General features: G+C 42.4%; 1 protein-coding gene across 6 annotated transcripts in view; it reads right to left on the reverse strand.

The window, feature by feature from the left end:
• Nucleotides 1-12,809: 12,809 nt before the first annotated feature.
• ZFPM2 (zinc finger protein, FOG family member 2) overlaps nt 12,810-18,823 on the reverse strand; it is a 400,907-nt gene continuing 394,893 nt past the window's right edge. For 5 of the 6 annotated variants that reach the window (XM_075582494.1, XM_075582491.1, XM_075582489.1 and 2 more), the window contains 2 exons: nt 18,056-18,280; nt 12,810-16,382 (listed from right to left, as the gene is read on the reverse strand). In XM_075582494.1, the coding sequence (XP_075438609.1) occupies nt 13,903-16,382; nt 18,056-18,280 (2,705 nt within the window). In that variant the 3' untranslated portion in view covers nt 12,810-13,902. The remainder of the gene's footprint in view (nt 16,383-18,055; nt 18,281-18,823) is intronic. The other variant, XM_075582490.1, reaches the window with a different exon arrangement.

Genomic DNA, 18,823 nt, shown 5'->3' on the forward strand with positions numbered 1-18,823 from the left:
TGAGTTTGGATGGGCACTGATTGTGAGGTTTGACTTATCTCTTGCCAAAAAAGTATCCCTAGTGGGGTTGCACTGTACCACAATCTCAAAGAGGACAGAGATCAGTTAAAATTTACGAATGGATTGCGTAAAATACTCAACAACACATCCAAAAGGTTGACTGAAAATCTCATAGATGTACATAGACATTATAATCAATTAGCATACTAGACAACAGCATAGTAGGACATCATTGACTACCTACCCATTTATTTGAAAGTCTCTTTACAATTTTATTCAGTTCCCTATATATCCATCAACAAGCATAATTAATGCTATATACTTTATACAATGTCTGGATAGAGATGACTGAGTAACTTTGTCTACATCACCATGACACAGAGGAATTTTATGCATTTTTCATTGTAAATACTTCATTTGATTGTGTATATTATAGATTTTGGATGTAATAAAAGTTTATTTTTTTGGTATTACTATATTTGCTGGTGCACTTGATCATTTATGATTGCCAATCAGATAATATCTGAAGGGCTATTATTTTCCTGAAGTATTACTACATTATGTATTGAGAGCAATAATTGGGGTACTTTGGATCCTCTGGATCATATCTGTATATGTACATTATGATGCAACATTAAAGCTGCAGTTCAAGCTGCCGTTTAAAAAAAAAATATATTTTTTTTCCCCATTCAATATGTGCATCAATACAATCTGCACACTGACAAGTGATTAGCTAAGCTGCAGATCGATCCGTTCTCCTGTAATCGACTGTAATAGATTGCTTGCTCAGGGTTATTTAATTAAATTCTTGCACAGCATTTTGGGAAATGTAGTTCCTAGAATATGATTGACTGGGCAGTTACTAGATACAATTGGTTCACTACTAGAGAGAGGCCGGGTCTCAAGAGCCAGAGCCTATCAGAAGGGGAAGGGGGCTGTCACTTTGGAAATGCTTCCTACATTAGAAACATTAAAAATGCCTTTAAAACATTTTTTATTTTTTTTATTTTTTATGCTACAAGTATTTTCTCATAGTACAGAACTGATTTATTAAAAAAACAAAAAAAAAACACATGTAGGCTATTGCTTGAACTGCAGCTTTAAGGAACATGTGAAGAAAATTATTCATTCTCAAACAATCCAGGGGGAGCATACAGCTAAACCCCGTTATAACGCGCCTCGCTATACCGCGATTCGGTTATAACGCAGTTTTCCCGTGGCTCCCGTTTAAAAAAAAAAAAAAAAAAAAACACACACACTGCACACTGCACACTGCACACTGCACACTGCACACTGCACACACACTGCTCATTGCTCACACTGCACACACTGACACATTGCACACACACTGCACACTGCACACACACTGCACACACACTGCTCACACTGACACACACTGCTCATTGCTCACACTGCACACACTGACACACTGCTCATTGCTCACACTGCACACACACTGCTCACACTGACACACACTGCACACTGCACACACACTGCTCATTGCTCACACTGCACACACTGACACACTGCTCATTGCTCACACTGCACAAACACTGCTCATTGCTCACACTGCACACACTGACACACTGCTCATTCTGCACACACACTGCTCACACTGACACACACTGCACACTGCACACACACTGCTCATTGCTCACACTGCACACACTGACACACTGCTCATTGCTCACACTGCACACACTGCACACTGCACACACACTGCTCACACTGACACACACTACACACACACACACACACACACACACACACCCTACACATATACATAAATCAGCCTTACCTTGGGGATGATTGGTGAGGCATGTGGCTGCAGGGGGGGGGGGGCATGCCGGTGGGGGTGGTGCTGCGGTGGAGGGGGATGATGGCTGCAGGGGCCCCCGATGCTGCGGGGGCTGGTGGGATGGCCCGGTGCAGCGCGGGGGGGCATGAGGGGGGGAGGGCAGGACGACCCTGCGCTACGGCAGGGCCAGGGGGCCCTGTATTGCGGCGCGAGGGCCCTGTGCTGCGGCGGGGGGGAGCCGGACCGGAGGGGAATCCCCCCTCCCATCTCCTGTCACGCGGTGACAGGGGAAGCGGAAGCCGGAGGGGCATCCCCCCTCCCATCTCCTGTCCCGCGGTGACAGGGGGAGCTGAAGCCGAAGCCGGAGGGGCATCCCCCCTCCCATCTCCTGTCCCGCGGTGACAGGGGAAGCTGAAGCCGGAGGGGAATCCCCCCTCCCATCTCCTGTCACGCGGTGACAGGGGAAGCTGAAGCCGAAGCCGGAGGGGCATCCCCCCTCCCATCTCCTGTCCCGCGGTGACAGGGGAAGCTGAAGCCGGAGGGGAATCCCCCCTCCCATCTCCTGTCACGCGGTGACAGGTGAAGCTGAAGCCGAAGCCGGAGGGGCATCCCCCCTCCCATCTCCTGTCCCGCGGTGACAGGGGAAGCTGAAGCCGGAGGGGAATCCCCCCTCCCATCTCCTGTCACGCGGTAACAGGGGGAAGCCGGGACCGCGGGGTAAATATGCACTGATGCGGCGGCCATTTTTTTTTTTTTTTAAATTAGCGCGACCCCGTTAGTAACGCGGTGGTCTCGGGGTGGACCCCGAGGACCGCGTTATAACGGGTTTTAGCTGTATAAGGGAAAAGAAGACAAACAGTGCATACAATATATGTGCAGATGTATGAAATGTTTGAAATAAAACACTCAGGCACTTGCAAGGATGGCTGCTACCCGTATTGTTCAGAGGATATGTCAGGATTCTCATCCAATGGCACAAGGGATGGTAAATGAATGATGTGGAGAGATAGAAGAAACTAACATAGCACAGATCAATAAAGTAAACATGTTCTTTATGTATAAAATATAAAAAGCGCACTCACAATTGAGCAATAAAATCAAGGCATGTATCACACAAATGGTGAATATATAATGGTCACCGCACCACGATCTCTCACACCGCCTCCCTTCAGTGTGTTGTTTCCCTGTGCTCGTGGGATCTGTGCAGGGACCACCTCTCTGCTCCGTCGCGTCCGCGGAGCGTTTGACGTCACTCTTACTGTGGAGGTGGTTAGGTACGGATCGCCTCAAGGTCCAAAAAGCACTCTACACGTTTCGCCCAGTGAAACTCACTCACACTCCTGACGAAGCCGGAACAGTTTCACTGGGCAAAACGCGTAGAGTGCTTTTTGGACCTTGAGGCGATCCGTACCTAACCACCTCCACAGTAAGATTGACGTCAGACGCTCCGACGAACGCAACGGAGCAGAGAGGCAGTCCCTGCACAGATCCCACGAGCACAGGGAAACAACACACTGAAGGGAAGCGGTGAGAGAGATCGCGGTGCGGTGACCCACATATTCACCAAGGTACCTTGATAAAGTGCTCTGTGTAGCGTGAAACATTGGTGGGGCTTTATGGCCCTTTTTTTCTACATGACCATTAAATAATAAGTTTTTATGGGACACACACTCTCCTGATCATTTATTTTTTGGACACTTGTTGTAGTGCTCTGACATTTCTCTTCTTCTTTGTTACATTGATCCACCGGACGGAGGCACATGCAAGGACCCCCACCCCAGGACTACATGGACGTTGCAGCTTCATAAGTGAGTTATTTGCTTGCTACATGTTAGCCACATTATGGATCTTAGGATTTTTGGTACTATCTAGGGTACTTTAAACGCTTATGGTTCCTGGTGTTATTGTGTACATATACCTTACCTTAGTGGTGAGTTCACTATCTAGGAACACGTACCCAGTACCTGTCTTCAATCAAGCAATCATTTTGGGGTCCCTTCACAAGTATCTTTTATTCTCCATTATTTCTCCTCTGCTATTGGTCTTTAGCATTACGCATTGATATCTATTACTAGTCAACCCAACATAGAGTCACGTGGGACATATGGGTATGTAATATTGTTGTGGTAAAATGTGCTTAGCCTTGGCATCTTGTAAAATGATACAGTTTTTTATAAAGTAAGTAAGAGAGTAATGGGGGGAGTTCGTGAGAGAGAAGAGGGGAAGAGTGAGAGAGAAGAGGGGAAGAGTCAGAGAGCAGGACAAAGAGTGAGGGAGAGAGCAAGAGAGTGAGAGAGAATAGGGGGAGAAAGAGTTAGAGAAAGGGGGGAGAGTGAGAGAGAAAGGGAGGGGAACATGTTGAGGAGAATCAGGTGGGGAGAGAGGCATCTGAAGGAAAAGCAGGTGAGTTAAAGAACATGTAGGGGAGAATCTGGAGAGGAGGGGAGCATGTAGGGAGCAGAAGGGTAAAGAGGGGAGCAGTGAGGAAGATCTTGTGAAAATCCTGAAATATTATGTTTATTTGCATATTTTTAAAATGTATGGTACGTATGGGCCAAATGAAGTACAATGACATTGCATGAAGCCCGTCAAATGAAGAGAGTTTGACACCTTTGCTTTAGAGAGTGCTGGACCAGACTTATTTTCATAGAGAGTGGATGTTCCCACCAGACTGTACAGAGTTAGCCTGACTCACCTTCTCTGTGGCCGTGTGGACAACAGAATTTTCCTGCAACTAAAAAGAAAGTGAAGCCACGGGCATCAGCAGGAGTTTCATGTTTCTCAACAGACTGCAGCGGTTGCATACCTTGACATGGTACCTTATGGAGCTTCTAGTGGCCAATTTTGGTGGGGTTTTATTCTGTGACAACTCCATCCTGTTCCCTATTCTAGTTTTCCAGAGGCTGTATGGTGGCAGTGTGCTGGGGTCTTATGGGTGACATGCCTTCCTGGCAGTTACATTCAGACAGAAAACTGGGTTGTATCTCTGTTGTTGCAGCCTTCACTTTATTATCTCCTTTGGTGACCTGAACCCTTAACAAATGTTTCTCATTTTAGCTATCCTAAGGAATGAGACACAGTAAGTTTTACAAAATCACAGATTACTTTACTTCTCCAGCGGCATTACAGTCAGAGATGCCTCAGCCATGTCTCTGGCTTTCTAAAACATGTATCCCTTCAGTCTTAGTTCTGACCACTTCAGGACTTCATCTTCCCTACTAAAATTCAGTGCAGCAGCTCACACAGGCACCATAATGAACTGTTATGTTAGGGCAACAAAAAAATGGAGCCATTAACCCCTGTGTGTCCACACAAGTTAGTCACACTTACATTAAACATAACCTATATTTTATTTTGTGACAAATCCATCTTGTTCCCCATTCTAGTTTTCCAGAGGCTGTATGGTGGCCATGAGTTTGGGTCTTATGGGTGACCCGCCTTCCTGGCCTCATCAACTTTGCAGTGACATTCTCACTGAAAAATGTGTTGTGTCTCTGTTGTTGCAGCCTTGACTGTTGTATCTCCTTTGGGTGTCCTGAGCCCCTAATAAATGTGTCCCAGTTTAGATACCATGTCATTGCAGATGTAATTTATGATGTTATGTACTGTATGATGACATCAGCAAAGCATGGGGGCGGGGGGTTAAGGTTGCATGTCACCTTAACTTTGAACATTTCCAGACCTTTGAAGGGTCTGCTCTTGTAACCCTGCTTCCCCCCCCCCCCAATCTCATGTATGGTATACTAGGGGAAATGCAACACTGTTACAGGCTAAAGTGTGGTGCAAACCTGCTGCCAACAGGGGGCCCTGAGTCTCCCGCGATGGTATGAGGGATATCAGGACAGGCTTCTGAGGTGAACATGAGTGGTACTTACAACAGCGCCTCCATCTCTTGCAGATCCCCAGACTTGTAGGGAGGAACCTCTGCAGGAGAATCTCTCTCAGCTTCTCCCTGATAGATTCCAGTCTCAGGCGAGAAGTATGTTGAATCACAGGAATACTTTATTTGCAGCAGTGCATGGCAGACTGCCCATCATATAGCAATGTGCTTGCCAGGCTGTCACCCAAAGGATGTCCCTGGACAACACTCCTAGTCAGGGCCCTAGAAGCTGTCCGTGCTCTTCTCTTATCTCCTGGTAAGATAAAATTAATGATCTCCCCCCGCTCCCCTAAGGGAGGGCCTCAGATTGGCAGAGCCCTGACAAGTCCAGATAGGGTAGACCAGTCTCTCTCAAAGGGTAGAGACACTGCTAAATTCAGGAAGTGCAAATCATTAAGTACAGATCCAGTAGACCCACCCCTGTGTCTCTGATTGACACAAAGCCTGAGTACTACCTTCTCTGACTCACTGAACTGCAGTGTGTGGGGAAAACCCAGGATTACTCCTGGCAAACCTGCCCTTACTAGGTATTACTGCACAGGAGGAGAAGGAATCATAGCCCCAAACTTACCCAGGGCTACACTTACAAACCTTAACTTCAATTTTATTTAATTTACTTAACTTAATTAATTTTTTTCAATTGTATATATCTCCTAGGTACAGTAGGGCAGGGGTACGCAAACTGGGGGCTGTGCCCCCCAGGGGGGGGTGCGAGATTATCTGCGGGGGTGCGGGGTTTACAGAGGCCCCGCGCTTCCCGAAGGCACTTAAATTAAATGCGGCGAAGGCCTCTGTAAACTTCACTTACCGTGGTTCAGATGGCTTCTTGAGAGGTGTCGCCATAGCAACGTTACGTCATGACGCCCCGAACTCCGGAACCAAGGTAGGGGGGGGGGGCGCGGAGAGGGGGACAGTCGGCAGGGGGCCGCAGGAGAAAAAGATTGTGCACCCCTGCAGTAGGCAAGTGAAGAGTTACCACCACAACACGTGTCTCGGTCTCTACCATTACTTTATATCAATCAGATCGTTTGGTTAACAACATACTGTAGCTTATCGGTTGGGAATATTTGTGCAAATACATGAGCATACCTCCATCTGACATGTCTGTACTCTACCAGTATGCCAGTTAATCAGTTGTAGTTGGGAAGCAGATATAAACAACATTATTAGTTTTATAATTGTAGCCCTTGCTACCCCCACCCCGTGAGATTGGGTATGCTACTCCGTATTTGCTGTGTTGTGGGGAGAACAGGACTGGGTTTACGTGGTACCTTATTTGTGGGTGCAGCGCCTCCAGTCAGCATGGGTCCTTGGGATGGAAGGAGAGTCCATACTGACACCTTTTTTTTGTCTTTAGACAGTGTATCACACTGATGATGGTACAATGGTGTTTATTGTAGGTTCTGATCTTACAGCATTGCACAGCTTTCCTCTGCATGGTGATGGTAATGGTGCTCCTCCTGAGGCCTCCTAGTGAGACCCAGGGTAGCTGGTACTCACTCCACAGGGGGAGGAAAGAGACACACCCACTTCCTTGAGAGTGCCAGTATTTATACCCTTGGGTGACACACTCTGGCTGTTGCTAGGCCCGCCCTTAGAAAAATCAAATATATTTAAGGCTGCAAAAGCACACAAGACCTTTCTGAAGGAATTGACCAATCCACTGCCTGCACCTAACAGGACTTACACTGGTAGGGCCCAGGAAAAGAAGTAGCGGCCGGAGGTTAGGCTACATAATTATTTTTGTTTGTTTGAAAATTAGATTGTAAGCTCTTCGGGGCAGGGTCTCCATTTGCCTTATGTAATCATTTATTTGCTGTTATTATCCCCATCGTTTGTATTTTATTTTTCCTGTATTGTAATTTTTGTAAAGTTCTGTGTCGTTATATAAATCAAATTGCATAAATACTTACATAGGAAGCAAAATAGAGCTTCAGATTACTGTACATGACGATATTTTTTTTCATCACATTCAAATTTACCCATAATCCAAAATAAAAAGCAAGCACTTTAGTTAAAAACAGAACTAAAACCTGCATATTTTTAGAGACAAAACTAAAGGTATGCGGTCAAGTGCACACCTCTCGTTTAAAACACACAATTTTAACCAAAATTGCCTTCTTTTTTTTTCACCAGGCAGATTTCACATATAATGTCAAACATTCTGTGCTACAGCCCTGGAATTCTATGTAACAGCTCCTTCAGTGTTTCCCTATCTGGCGTCTTCTTCTATCCACTCTCCCTTTCTGTTTGGATCCCACAGGCTCTGTCCTAGACCCTCTGCTCTTCTCACTCTACTGTACTGTATACATCTTCTCTTGTTGAACTACTGTAACACAGTCATTTGGCTTTCATCTCTTTCTGGATGTCCCTTCATTACTTGAAACTTAACATGTCCCAAAATTTTTTTTCATCTTAACCGATAAATTGTCACTCTTACACCCAAATTCTCCCTCGCCGTTAATAACTTCATCATCTTACTAATGAACCAAGCCCACTGTCCAGTTGTCATCTTTAACTTTGCCCTCTCTTTTATTCCTCACATCCAGTCACTTATTAGTCCTACCACCTTCACCTACAAAATATTGCTAGAATATGCCCTTTTCTCACTCAACACACAACAATTTAAATTAATTGTTACGTTTCGGGGTAAGAACCCCTTCCTCAGGCCCGATCACTCAAGTCCAAAGGGACAAAAGGTACTTCCCTATTCCCTAGAATAATTCTCCTACTAGGATCTGGACTCGTTGAACATTTGCTTTATTCTATTTCATAGCATTTTGTGTTTGGTTATGCTCTATATAGTGGGGCTATAAGGGTCTAGGGAAGTACCTTTTGTGCCTTTGGACTTGAGGGAATGGGCCTGAAGAAGGGGTTCTTACCCTGAAACGTTGCCCCTCTTGTTACCCACCCACTCATCGCTCCCCCCCTCTTATTTTGTTGTTCCCTCTTCCTTTCCCATTGTGGTATCCCTTCCCTTTTATAGTTCCCCCACATCACTATTCTTAGGGTCCATTATGTGTATTTGCTGCTGACGTGACATTATTCCAGGTTTATTGTAGATTTTGCTTTTTTCCTTAAAATTCACATTTTGGCATATTCCGTTTTTTGACAATTTTTCCAATAGTCACTGAGTGCTGGAATATTTCACTGTAAAATATCTTATATAGCTATACACTACTAAATTGCTGTGAATGATTTTTACTCTGGTTGCAAGGTAAATTGAATCATGTATTCTCTAATTTCACTGTAAAACAAGCTTCACGTGTTTATGTTTGTAGATACAGTATGGTATACTATTTGGAAGTTCATTACAGGTCCCTTAAAAATACGGGGTCAACCCCTGTAGCTGGACTCTGATGTATTTAACAGCGTTTCTTATGTCACAGCCTCATCCTCCGTGCGAATGGTAGCCAGGTAAAACAGTTGTCTCTTCATCCATATGGGCAAAATATATTTGTTAGCATATATTGCAATCGGCTCTTTTTCTTATGGAATAACCATATATAGCTGTACGTTACTAGATTGCTGTGAATGCTTTTTAATCACATTGGTTACAAGGTAAGTTGAATCCTCAATTCTCTTTTCTCAGTAAAACAAGCCTCACATCTTAATTCCCATCAGAGAAAAGCATTGAGAGGAAGCAAGGGGAGGAGCTAAACTGACTGGCTGGGATGAGACCGCTCTCCAGTGACAGGGTTCATAGATTAAAGCAGAGCTGATTTTACCTTACTAATATGTAAGTGAGAAAATATGTTAATTTTAAATGGAATAAATACTGAATTTTGCAATTTGTCTCCTCTTTGTTTGCTCCCCTGAGGAAAGAGAATATTGTGAACTCACACAGCTGTGGTGGTCACTGTACTCAGCTGAAAGCAAAATTGAGTGGCAGCAAGAGGAGGCTTGAAAGCGCTATAATTGCAGACCTCCATTTTCAGAGGACTGTTGAGAGGATGTTAAAGGACTGTTGCTTCCCTCTTTGGATTAACAAAGCTATTGCTATATAAGGGAAGACAGTGAGAAATTCCTTTCTTATGCTTACATTTTATTTTCCTCTAAATGTGATTTTTTTTTTAGTCTTTGCTATATATCTTTAATATTTAAGGCTCTATTTTACGTGGCACTAGTAGTTTGATTTTTGTATGTTAAAGAAAATCCTTGCTCTGACAAGTCCACAACGATAGTGCCCCTCATAAATCACAGGCCCCTTCTCTAAATACTAACCTCAACAGCCCTCCTGTCCTTCACCTACACTTCTTTCCTGTAACCTCTTCTCCCTCCTGCCTACAACACTTCTTCCGTGCTGTAGCCCCTCTGCAATTCCCTACCATGCACCATCAGACTCTACCCTACTTTTACCATTTTTAAAGCTCCCTGAAAACTCAACCTACTTAAGGCAGCCTATTAGACACCCCCTGACACTCTGAGGCATACCGTACTTCTTTTCAGAATGAGCAGTCACTTATACAGTAGCTTTTGTTTCAGCTGTGTTTCTTATTCGTTTTAGATTGTAAGCTATCATGAGCAGGATTCTCAGTACCAATTGTTGAGTTTAAGTTCATTTGTTCTTATTTTGTATGTCATTCTATTTATGGAACTACTATTCCCCTATTGTACGAAGCTACAGAATATGTCGGGGCTTTATACATAATAATAATAATAGTCTGTCATTTGTGAATAATGTGTGAGACATAGGATTGGTGCGGGTGTCATACATGCTAGTGGAAACCAAATGAATGTATTGAATCACCATTTAATATAGTGAGATGGGAGTAAAGTTAACATTGCAGTAACTTCCATTCCCAGTTCTCATTATATTGATTACTGGACAAAATGGTTAAAGACTTTGCCTTTGTTTAGAGTGCTGTTGATAATTATGAATAAATAAATAGTTAAGGGCGATGTCATAGTTGAGCTATTTTGGATTTTTTTTGTATAATACAATATTTTTTATTGTGACTGGCATATGGAATCTTGTTTTTTTATGATAATGAAAATTAAACCAAATATCAGCTCTAGGAATGTAGTAAGAATAATAATTCACAATAAAAAATATATAAAGCTGGAGCTTGTTTCGGGTTGTGGAAGTAATGTATCCAGTGCTAGGAGATGGAGAGACATAAGGTGGGGGTAATGATAGTGCAAATGTAGCGGGGTGCTTACACAGAGAGGGTGATCCCCACTAATATGTGTACCCCTATAGATGCTATGATAGTCCTCTTAACCTGTCTCTCCTGGCCGGTTGTGTTGTGAAGTCACGCACTCACTAGGGAACACCTCCTCGCCTCACCTTCCATGCTGCGAGTCTAAATGAGTCAGAACTCGCCTTCCTTTGGAGGAGGAGTTATGTCCTATCTTTGTCCGTTTTTATGTAGCTGAATAGATTGATTTTAACTTCTAAATCAGCTGGTGAGTTTCCAACATGTTTTCACTTGGAGCGGCAGTCACATCGATCTTTCTTTTCTGCTTGTTTTTTATGATACACTGGAAAGATTCTTGACGTCAGTCTTGCCATTAGGAGATAAAAAGTAGGACTTGTAATATAATATGAAGGGTTCATAGAGAAAAAGTGGCAGATGGTAAAATGATCTGGAGCAGACCTATGAATTACATTTTAGGATAACAATGTGTAGTTTGCACAGGACTGATAGAATGTGGAAAGAGATAACTCGGGTTATATTTAACTTTTATTAATGTAGACTGTTTCTTGGACGTAACATTTCATATTCATATGTGGTTTTTTTATCACTTTGTTGAACCAACACCACTTATAGGTTGGTCGCCAAAGATAGACATGTCCACGCCCCTGCTATGAAGTCACAAATTAGCAACTACAAACTACTGATTGAGAGCTATCGATATACACCTAAACATAATTGTTAAACTACAAACTAAGAAAAGGTTGTACTTAAGTCCAAGCGATAAATATAAGCATCTAAGGACATATCCAATATCTGGCACAATAAATCAGTTATTTACGCTAACATTTTGGTGCCTCATAATGAAGTCTGCTGTCTTGTCACTGATGGGATTCAAAATTTTTCCATTTTCAGGGGTTTAACTCTTTGAGGGCCTGAGGGGGCATGTCACATGAGTGTCACGGCTCCTCCGGCACTCGCGGTCACGTGATTGTTCCATCACGGATGACAGAACTCCTTACATTCCTCTTCAGTGCAGATCACATCTAGCATGTTGAGAGTGATCTCCCCTCACAAAACAATGTTTTCAATGTACTGTAGTGACCACGGTTATTGTAACACAAACCAGGAGCAATCGCCAAAAAGACCTAGGTACACCCAGGTACATGCTGAATAATGCCTTAAACTTGCCTTAAACTAGACCCAGCATTTCTGCATTGATTAATGGCCCATTAGATTAACAGCGGGGGTCCCTGGCAGTCCCATTCAAACTGAATGGGACTGCCAGGGACCCCTGCTGTGTTAATCCTATGGGTCATTAGTCAATGCAGAAATGCCTTAAACTTGCCTTAATCTAGCCAGGTTACACCCAGCACATACCCAGAATGTAACCGGGCTAGTTTAAGGCAAGCTTTAGCATACTTATGGTCTCGTCTGTAGTTACTATAACATGGGGTCCACGGAGTGCCAGGCACCGTGACATATTAGCTACTGTATGTTTCGGGCCACTTAAAGGGTTACAGGGAACAAAAATATTTAATATATAGTATATTATTAAATGTGACTGGTTTAAGATCCTTGATTATCCCCACCTTCCATACGATACTTTGTTACATATATTTTAGGCATTAATTTCTTGATTCGAGTATTACATAAGAATTAGCAAAAGATCGCTGTGTTGGTGCTCCCATGGGTTAAACTTGTGTCTGATCTCCTTGCATCTGCTGTGCTTGAGCACTCCAAAGCTTCAATGGGAGTCAACATTTAGGTGCACAGCAAGGGTACAGAGCGCCGAGCCCTGCAGTGGACACTTACCTGCATCCAGGACCTCATGGCGACTTTTAGTGTAATATTACTTTGAAAAGATTTTCCAAAATACAACACTTTTCTTCATTATATTGTGTGTGCATAACCTAAAACTTATAACGTCAACTATTCAAATGAAATGCAGTATAAAAAAAAAATACCATGAAACTTCTCCAATGATCCGGAATTTTATTCCATCCATAGACATGCATAGTAACAACATTTGTTGAGAAATTATTTCTATCAGAAGTAGAACATTATCTCTGTGATCACCAGCTGCAGTATTGCTACACTTATATTTACTGTAAATATATAATACATATGAATTAGATTCATACTTGCAGCATTGTGTTTAGGGTTTAGATTTTAACTGTCTTCTCTTAAAAGATAAAATGAGTTGACTCGAGTCCATAACTTACAACACTGCTTCCGGTAATTTTTGTTCATTCATTATAAAGTATTGCATTTAACAGCAAAGATTTAAAAATTCAGACAAAGATGCATCAGCAAAATAAAGTACAGTTACTATACAAGAAAAGAATTTCCATCTTCATTTAACATACAGTTTTTAGATTGAGAAAGTGGACTGGAACAAACTGCTACATACAAATGCAAAGCCTAAAGACTACCATATTGTATCTGCTAAAATATAAGTGCCATTGGAGCCAGATTTTTTTTTTATGGGTATCGTAAGGCTACCTTGTAGAGCAAATATTTTTGAAATACTGCTATTATATTTTAGCACACACATCTACTCTTTCTGCAACAGCATAGAAGAAAAGAAAGTCAGTATACACAAGTGCTTTTGAAGCTATTCCTAAAATGCTTTTCTGTAATGTTGTGTCTATATTATTTAAAATCTACTATACAGGTGCAAACCATATGTGCTACACAATAACTATACAATAACATTACAAATGACTTTAATATAAAGTTCTTTAAATAAAAAATAACATAACCACAGCTACAGTTGAGTCCAACAGCGAGTACTGTGCTGCCAAGCCACGATGGACACATATTCCCTTGCAAATTGCTCCAAACACAGGAGTCAGTGCTGGGCACAAATGTATGAACACTGCTGGTATAAATAAATATTTTGAAAAAAAAATGGCACCAATAATACACTTTTACGAATAAACTTTAATGGAATAACACCTTAAATCTTCAAGTCATTTAGAATGAATAGATATCCTGATTGTCCAGATGTAATTTAAGCAGCATCTTTTATCTGACTGCATGAAACAACATTTCAATTGTGGTAGAAAATGTCAGATGATAGTTCATTTGACGTGTTCTGCTGCATGTGATGAGCAGTAAAACTTTTTGTGAGTAATAAAGTTTGAAAGATTGTTAAACTGGATATCACACAGGCGGCAATACTTTCCACTTGAAGGGGCTGCACTGGAGCCGTTGACATTTTTTGTTAAGCTTGATACCTGATCCTCAGTAGGAGGAATTGGTGGAGAAACATTTTCGTTGGCTGTTATAGGTTTTTCAGAAACCCAGGATGGAGATTTGCATCCATCTTCTTCCTGAGGATTCTGGGAAATGTTTTCTTGCTGTGAATTTACTGTTGATCTCTCCTCTTGTTTTAAGCCTCCATTAACTATTACCATGCCTCTGTTTTTTGGCAATAATGGGAGCGACTCTTTCTTTAGCAAAGAACATCCATTTGAGGGTATCTGGCTTTTGGGAGAATCACTTCCTGCATTTGTGCTTTGATCTAAATCCGCATTGTGAATAACAAGAGAACCAGAAATGTAATCACTTGGCTTGATTCCATAATACGGAGAAAGCTGATCTGCTCCTTTCGCTTTTTTTATTGCTCCTGGGTAAAGGCATTGTGAAAAAAACATATTTTTGTTTTCTTCTTTCGTAGCGATAAGCTGGGCTGCTTCACTAAAGACTTTAAGACCTTGAAGAGTCGCTAAGTGTGTAGAAAACAAGTTCCCATTAGGTGAAGACTGTTTTGAGTTTCTGTTCTTTTCACATTTTATAATGTTTCTTTCAAAATTGACTTCAGGACTGCTTCTTTCACTTTCTGTATTCTGAAACACTTTATTCTCCAGATGTTCAATGTCATTGCGCTGACTGGCTGTGACAGGACAGAAATTTTGCTTGTGGGCAAGGTAGTTTTCGACTTTATTAAAACCTATTTTACATACTGTGCATTCATGGTAGTCCAGAAGTCGTTTTGGAGATGTGGATACCCTGTCTGATTGTGATAAACATTTTTTGCTGAGGTCTATGGGCGCATCCATCTCCAGAGAGGAAATTGTAGAATGCGGAGTCTCACATTTCACAACTGGAACGCATTTATTAATTGAAAGTGAAGCTTCCAAATGCTTTGGAACCACTGCCGGAAAGATATCGCACCTGGGGTGATAACATTCTCCCAGTCCCTCTGCTGACTCTTGTGCAGATATACATGGATTGCCAAGGTTAGTTACTTTAAGAAAATGTTGTTGAACTAGTTGTGGCCTCTGCTCTGGCTCTGGGAGACACATCTCATACATCTTTCTTCGCTTCCGAGTGCGCATATTTCTCTGCATGGCAGGCACTTTGTTTGCAGCAGATCTCTTTAATGGAGGGTCATGGCGTGTTGCGCAGTAGTATTGTTTATGAACCATAAATGTTTCTTGCCTACTAAATGTAATATTGCAGGCGTCACATGTTGTTTTGTTTGGATCATCGCCATCTAACTGGGGAGCACTGGAGTTCTTAACCTCAGCAGGGTTTCCATTAATCTTCTCATCATTTGTATTAACATTGGATACCTTTTTGACTTCAGATACAAATTCCTTTTCACGAGGTTTAACACTGGAGCCTAACAAATCTAAAACAGTGCTAGAGTTAATGGAGGATGTTTGCAAAAGCTGACTATCAGTGTCAGAAGCATGAATAGAAGTGTTAAGAATGTTTAGTGAATTTTGAGCATTGGTGGGGCTCACAGCTTCTTGTATCTTCTCAGTAACGTTGGAAAAATCTGATGACTTGGTTATCTGCTGCCATCGGTTGTTGCAATAGTGTTTTTTATGAACCAAGTAATTGTCCAAATTATTGAAGGTAATATTGCACTCAAAGCATGTAGCCCCTTTTGGCATCAAGGGGCTGTAAATTACTGGAGGATAGTTATTGCTGCCATGTCTTAGCCTTCTATGTACCAGTTCAGACATCTTCGCTAGTATTTCTGAGGCTTGAGGAACCACCGTGATATCATGTGGAAAAGCAAACTGGGAAAGGAAAGGTCCCATTGGGAAGGATGGTCCAATAATGGGCTGCACTGGGGAGGAAGCAAGCCTGGGGCTAGATGGCTCCGATTTTATTTTAGTATATGAAAATACATTTTTAATTGTCGCTTCTGGTCTCTGGTTTGAGAGAAAAAGATGTGGTTTATTTTCACACTTATCCGGCTCACTGTCAGAGCTTGGATCTTTATTCTGCACAGTCTTTTGGCTTTGTAGGGTTTCATTTTTATTCAACAGCTCTGGCGTGTGTTGTACATTTGCTTCATTGCCACTGGGAGAGTGTTCAGTGTCAGGTTCTCGTTGTAGTTTACTTCCAGGGACGTGAAGCTCCTGGTGCTGTAGGAGTTCCCTCTGAGTTTGAAAGCCAAAATGGCACTGATTGCATCTGAAGGCAGCTTGAGTAAGATGTGAGAACAGGTGTTTGTGAAAGTTAATCACAGATTCTGCAGTGTAGTTACAAACTGTGCATTTCAGACTGGCCCCAGGAGGAAGGAACTCTTCAACTTTAACACCTGTGATTAAGAAATATATAAATATATGTGTAAATCAGATAGCTAAGAAAGATTAAATGCATTGCAAAAAACTGGTAAAGTCATGTGAACATTGAAACAATATACATCCTGACGTGCTGTTTCTGTTTTTTTAACCAATGCAGCAGCGTGATAGATTCTCTGTAATATTTATATCATTTACATAACAAACTCAGTATGCGGGTCTAAGATAAGGTGAATCAAGCTAACATGCCAGGAGTATTAATCAGGCTTGTCACAATTTACAGAAATGTGAGTTAACTACATCCTTAAGGCTGATGGTAAGTTTTGCAAAGAATATTAATTGTACGATATACTTTTTCAAAACAGAAACAGAACATGTTAATTTCTATAGCATCAGTCATGAATGTAGCACTTTAAATATATACCATGCTTTACATATTACATATTTATTCATAAAAAAGAAATTGAAAATAGTGATACTCTTCCCCAAATAAATTACAATCTACTGTAATTTCTGTGAAAGGAGACATACATAAACAGGAGGACTGTACGTGTATTACACCCACACAGGTATATAATAACGCTTTACTTAACAATAACATAGTGCCTTTACCGCACAGTACATCACCTCCACCCCAATATACCATGTGAGTGTCCCCAAAGTACATAGGGTGCTTGGCACCAATACTACTGATGTCCTTTTCGCCCAATGTCAGGGCCCACCCAAAAGTGTGTGGAATAGTGCTATCCCGTGAACTGTTGGTGCACTTGTTGAGGTACCTGCCCAGGTGCTCTAGCACCCAGGTACTGCTGAATAGCAAAGAGGGATCGGCTGATCCAGCGACGTCGTCCGTGAAGGCGTCCGCCTCTGCGTAGGGTGAACTCCCATTGGAGGGTATCCCGTTTAAGATTCTCTGATAATACAGTGGTGGTCTTGTCCCAGACCACCCAGACTGCAATTCACTGCGCAGCGTTCTGCTGCTGATGCCTATCACTGACCAGCTAATAGTGAATTGTCCCTATCTAAGGGCTTTTCCCTGTAGCAGCCACAATCTTCACGTGAGTGGGCCCTATCTGGGACCTAAGGGGCAATCTGGCCTAGTCTGGGAGTCACTGACACCCAGACCCTACCTTCCCCTTCTGTGTCCTGGCTCCAACTGCCACCTCGCGCTCTAAGCACACCAAATGTATCCATTGTCCCTCAGAGAAACTGGGTAACTCTATTGACTAACATTGCCCACGTGGTACACCGCCCCTAAGCAATATAGGGCTTGTAGTTCCCCTGCAGAGCATGTCTAAGATGGCCACCGCAATTGCTATATCAATGTGCATGCGCGCCACTCTCTAATGGCTGCCGGGGTGCTGGAACTCTTCTGCACATGCGCAAGCTCCCTCTGCGCATGCGCGCCCAATCAAAGATGGTGGCGCCCTGTACCGGTGTTCGTAGCATCAAAGCAGCCTCCTTGACCACACGCAGTCCCCCACCGGCGTCGCACCCTTCCAGCACCCCACCGGCAGACACTGTGACCTGTCGTAGCCACCTGTAGCCTCCCCCTGCTCCTCTCCCGCATCGAGGGTAAGGGGGGCAGGGGAACCCTGCTACACATATGTTTCTGGCATTAACCACAATTACAGTTCTAGCTTATATTTCTCTGTTGATTATGGGAAGACATTGATCCCTATATACTTACCACTGTGAGAATGTAAGTGCATTTCCAGTGCTCTTGCGTTAGAAAAACTTTTAGTGCATTGTGGAAAAGGGCAGATACTGGATATCTGATGGGAATTGTCTTCATTTTCCTCAGGCTGTTGAGCACTTTCTCTTTGAATTCCACTGCAGTAATACATGAGGTGTGCTTGTAAGTTACGCTCACTCCGATACCAAATGCCACAGGATTTGCAAGGAAATATATCTTCTACAAATGAAAGCACAAAAGAAGACAATGCACTGTACATTAGCCAAACGAATGCTGACCGTTCTGAAACATTTAGTATTATTAACTACAGCAGTATTTCCCAACTCCAGTCCTCAGGGAACCCCAACAGGTCAGGTCTTAAGGATATCCCTGCTCCAGCACAGGTGGGTCAATCAGCGACTCAGTCATTTTGACTAAGCCACCTGTGCTGGAGCAGGGATATCCTTAAGACCTGACCTGTTGGGGTTCCCTGAGGACTGGAGTTGGGAAACACTGAACTACAGGAATATGATTTCTCATCACTATGTACATCCTTATAGTCTAAGCAAGCGTTTGTATACAATTTAACATTGATCATATTGTGTATCCTTTCACTCAAATATCAATTAATGTATGTTTTTTCAATTGAATAATGTCCAGTTTTTGTATCATTTTTTTCCTATGCGCCCATTCAAATTTGTATTTTTGTTAGAAGCATTCAGCAGGCAATTTCATATTTTATGACTACTGTACTATTAACTTTTATTATGCTTATATATTATG

This window comes from Ascaphus truei, chromosome 2, assembly GCF_040206685.1.
Source record: "Ascaphus truei isolate aAscTru1 chromosome 2, aAscTru1.hap1, whole genome shotgun sequence".
Classification (NCBI taxonomy): domain Eukaryota; kingdom Metazoa; phylum Chordata; class Amphibia; order Anura; family Ascaphidae; genus Ascaphus; species Ascaphus truei.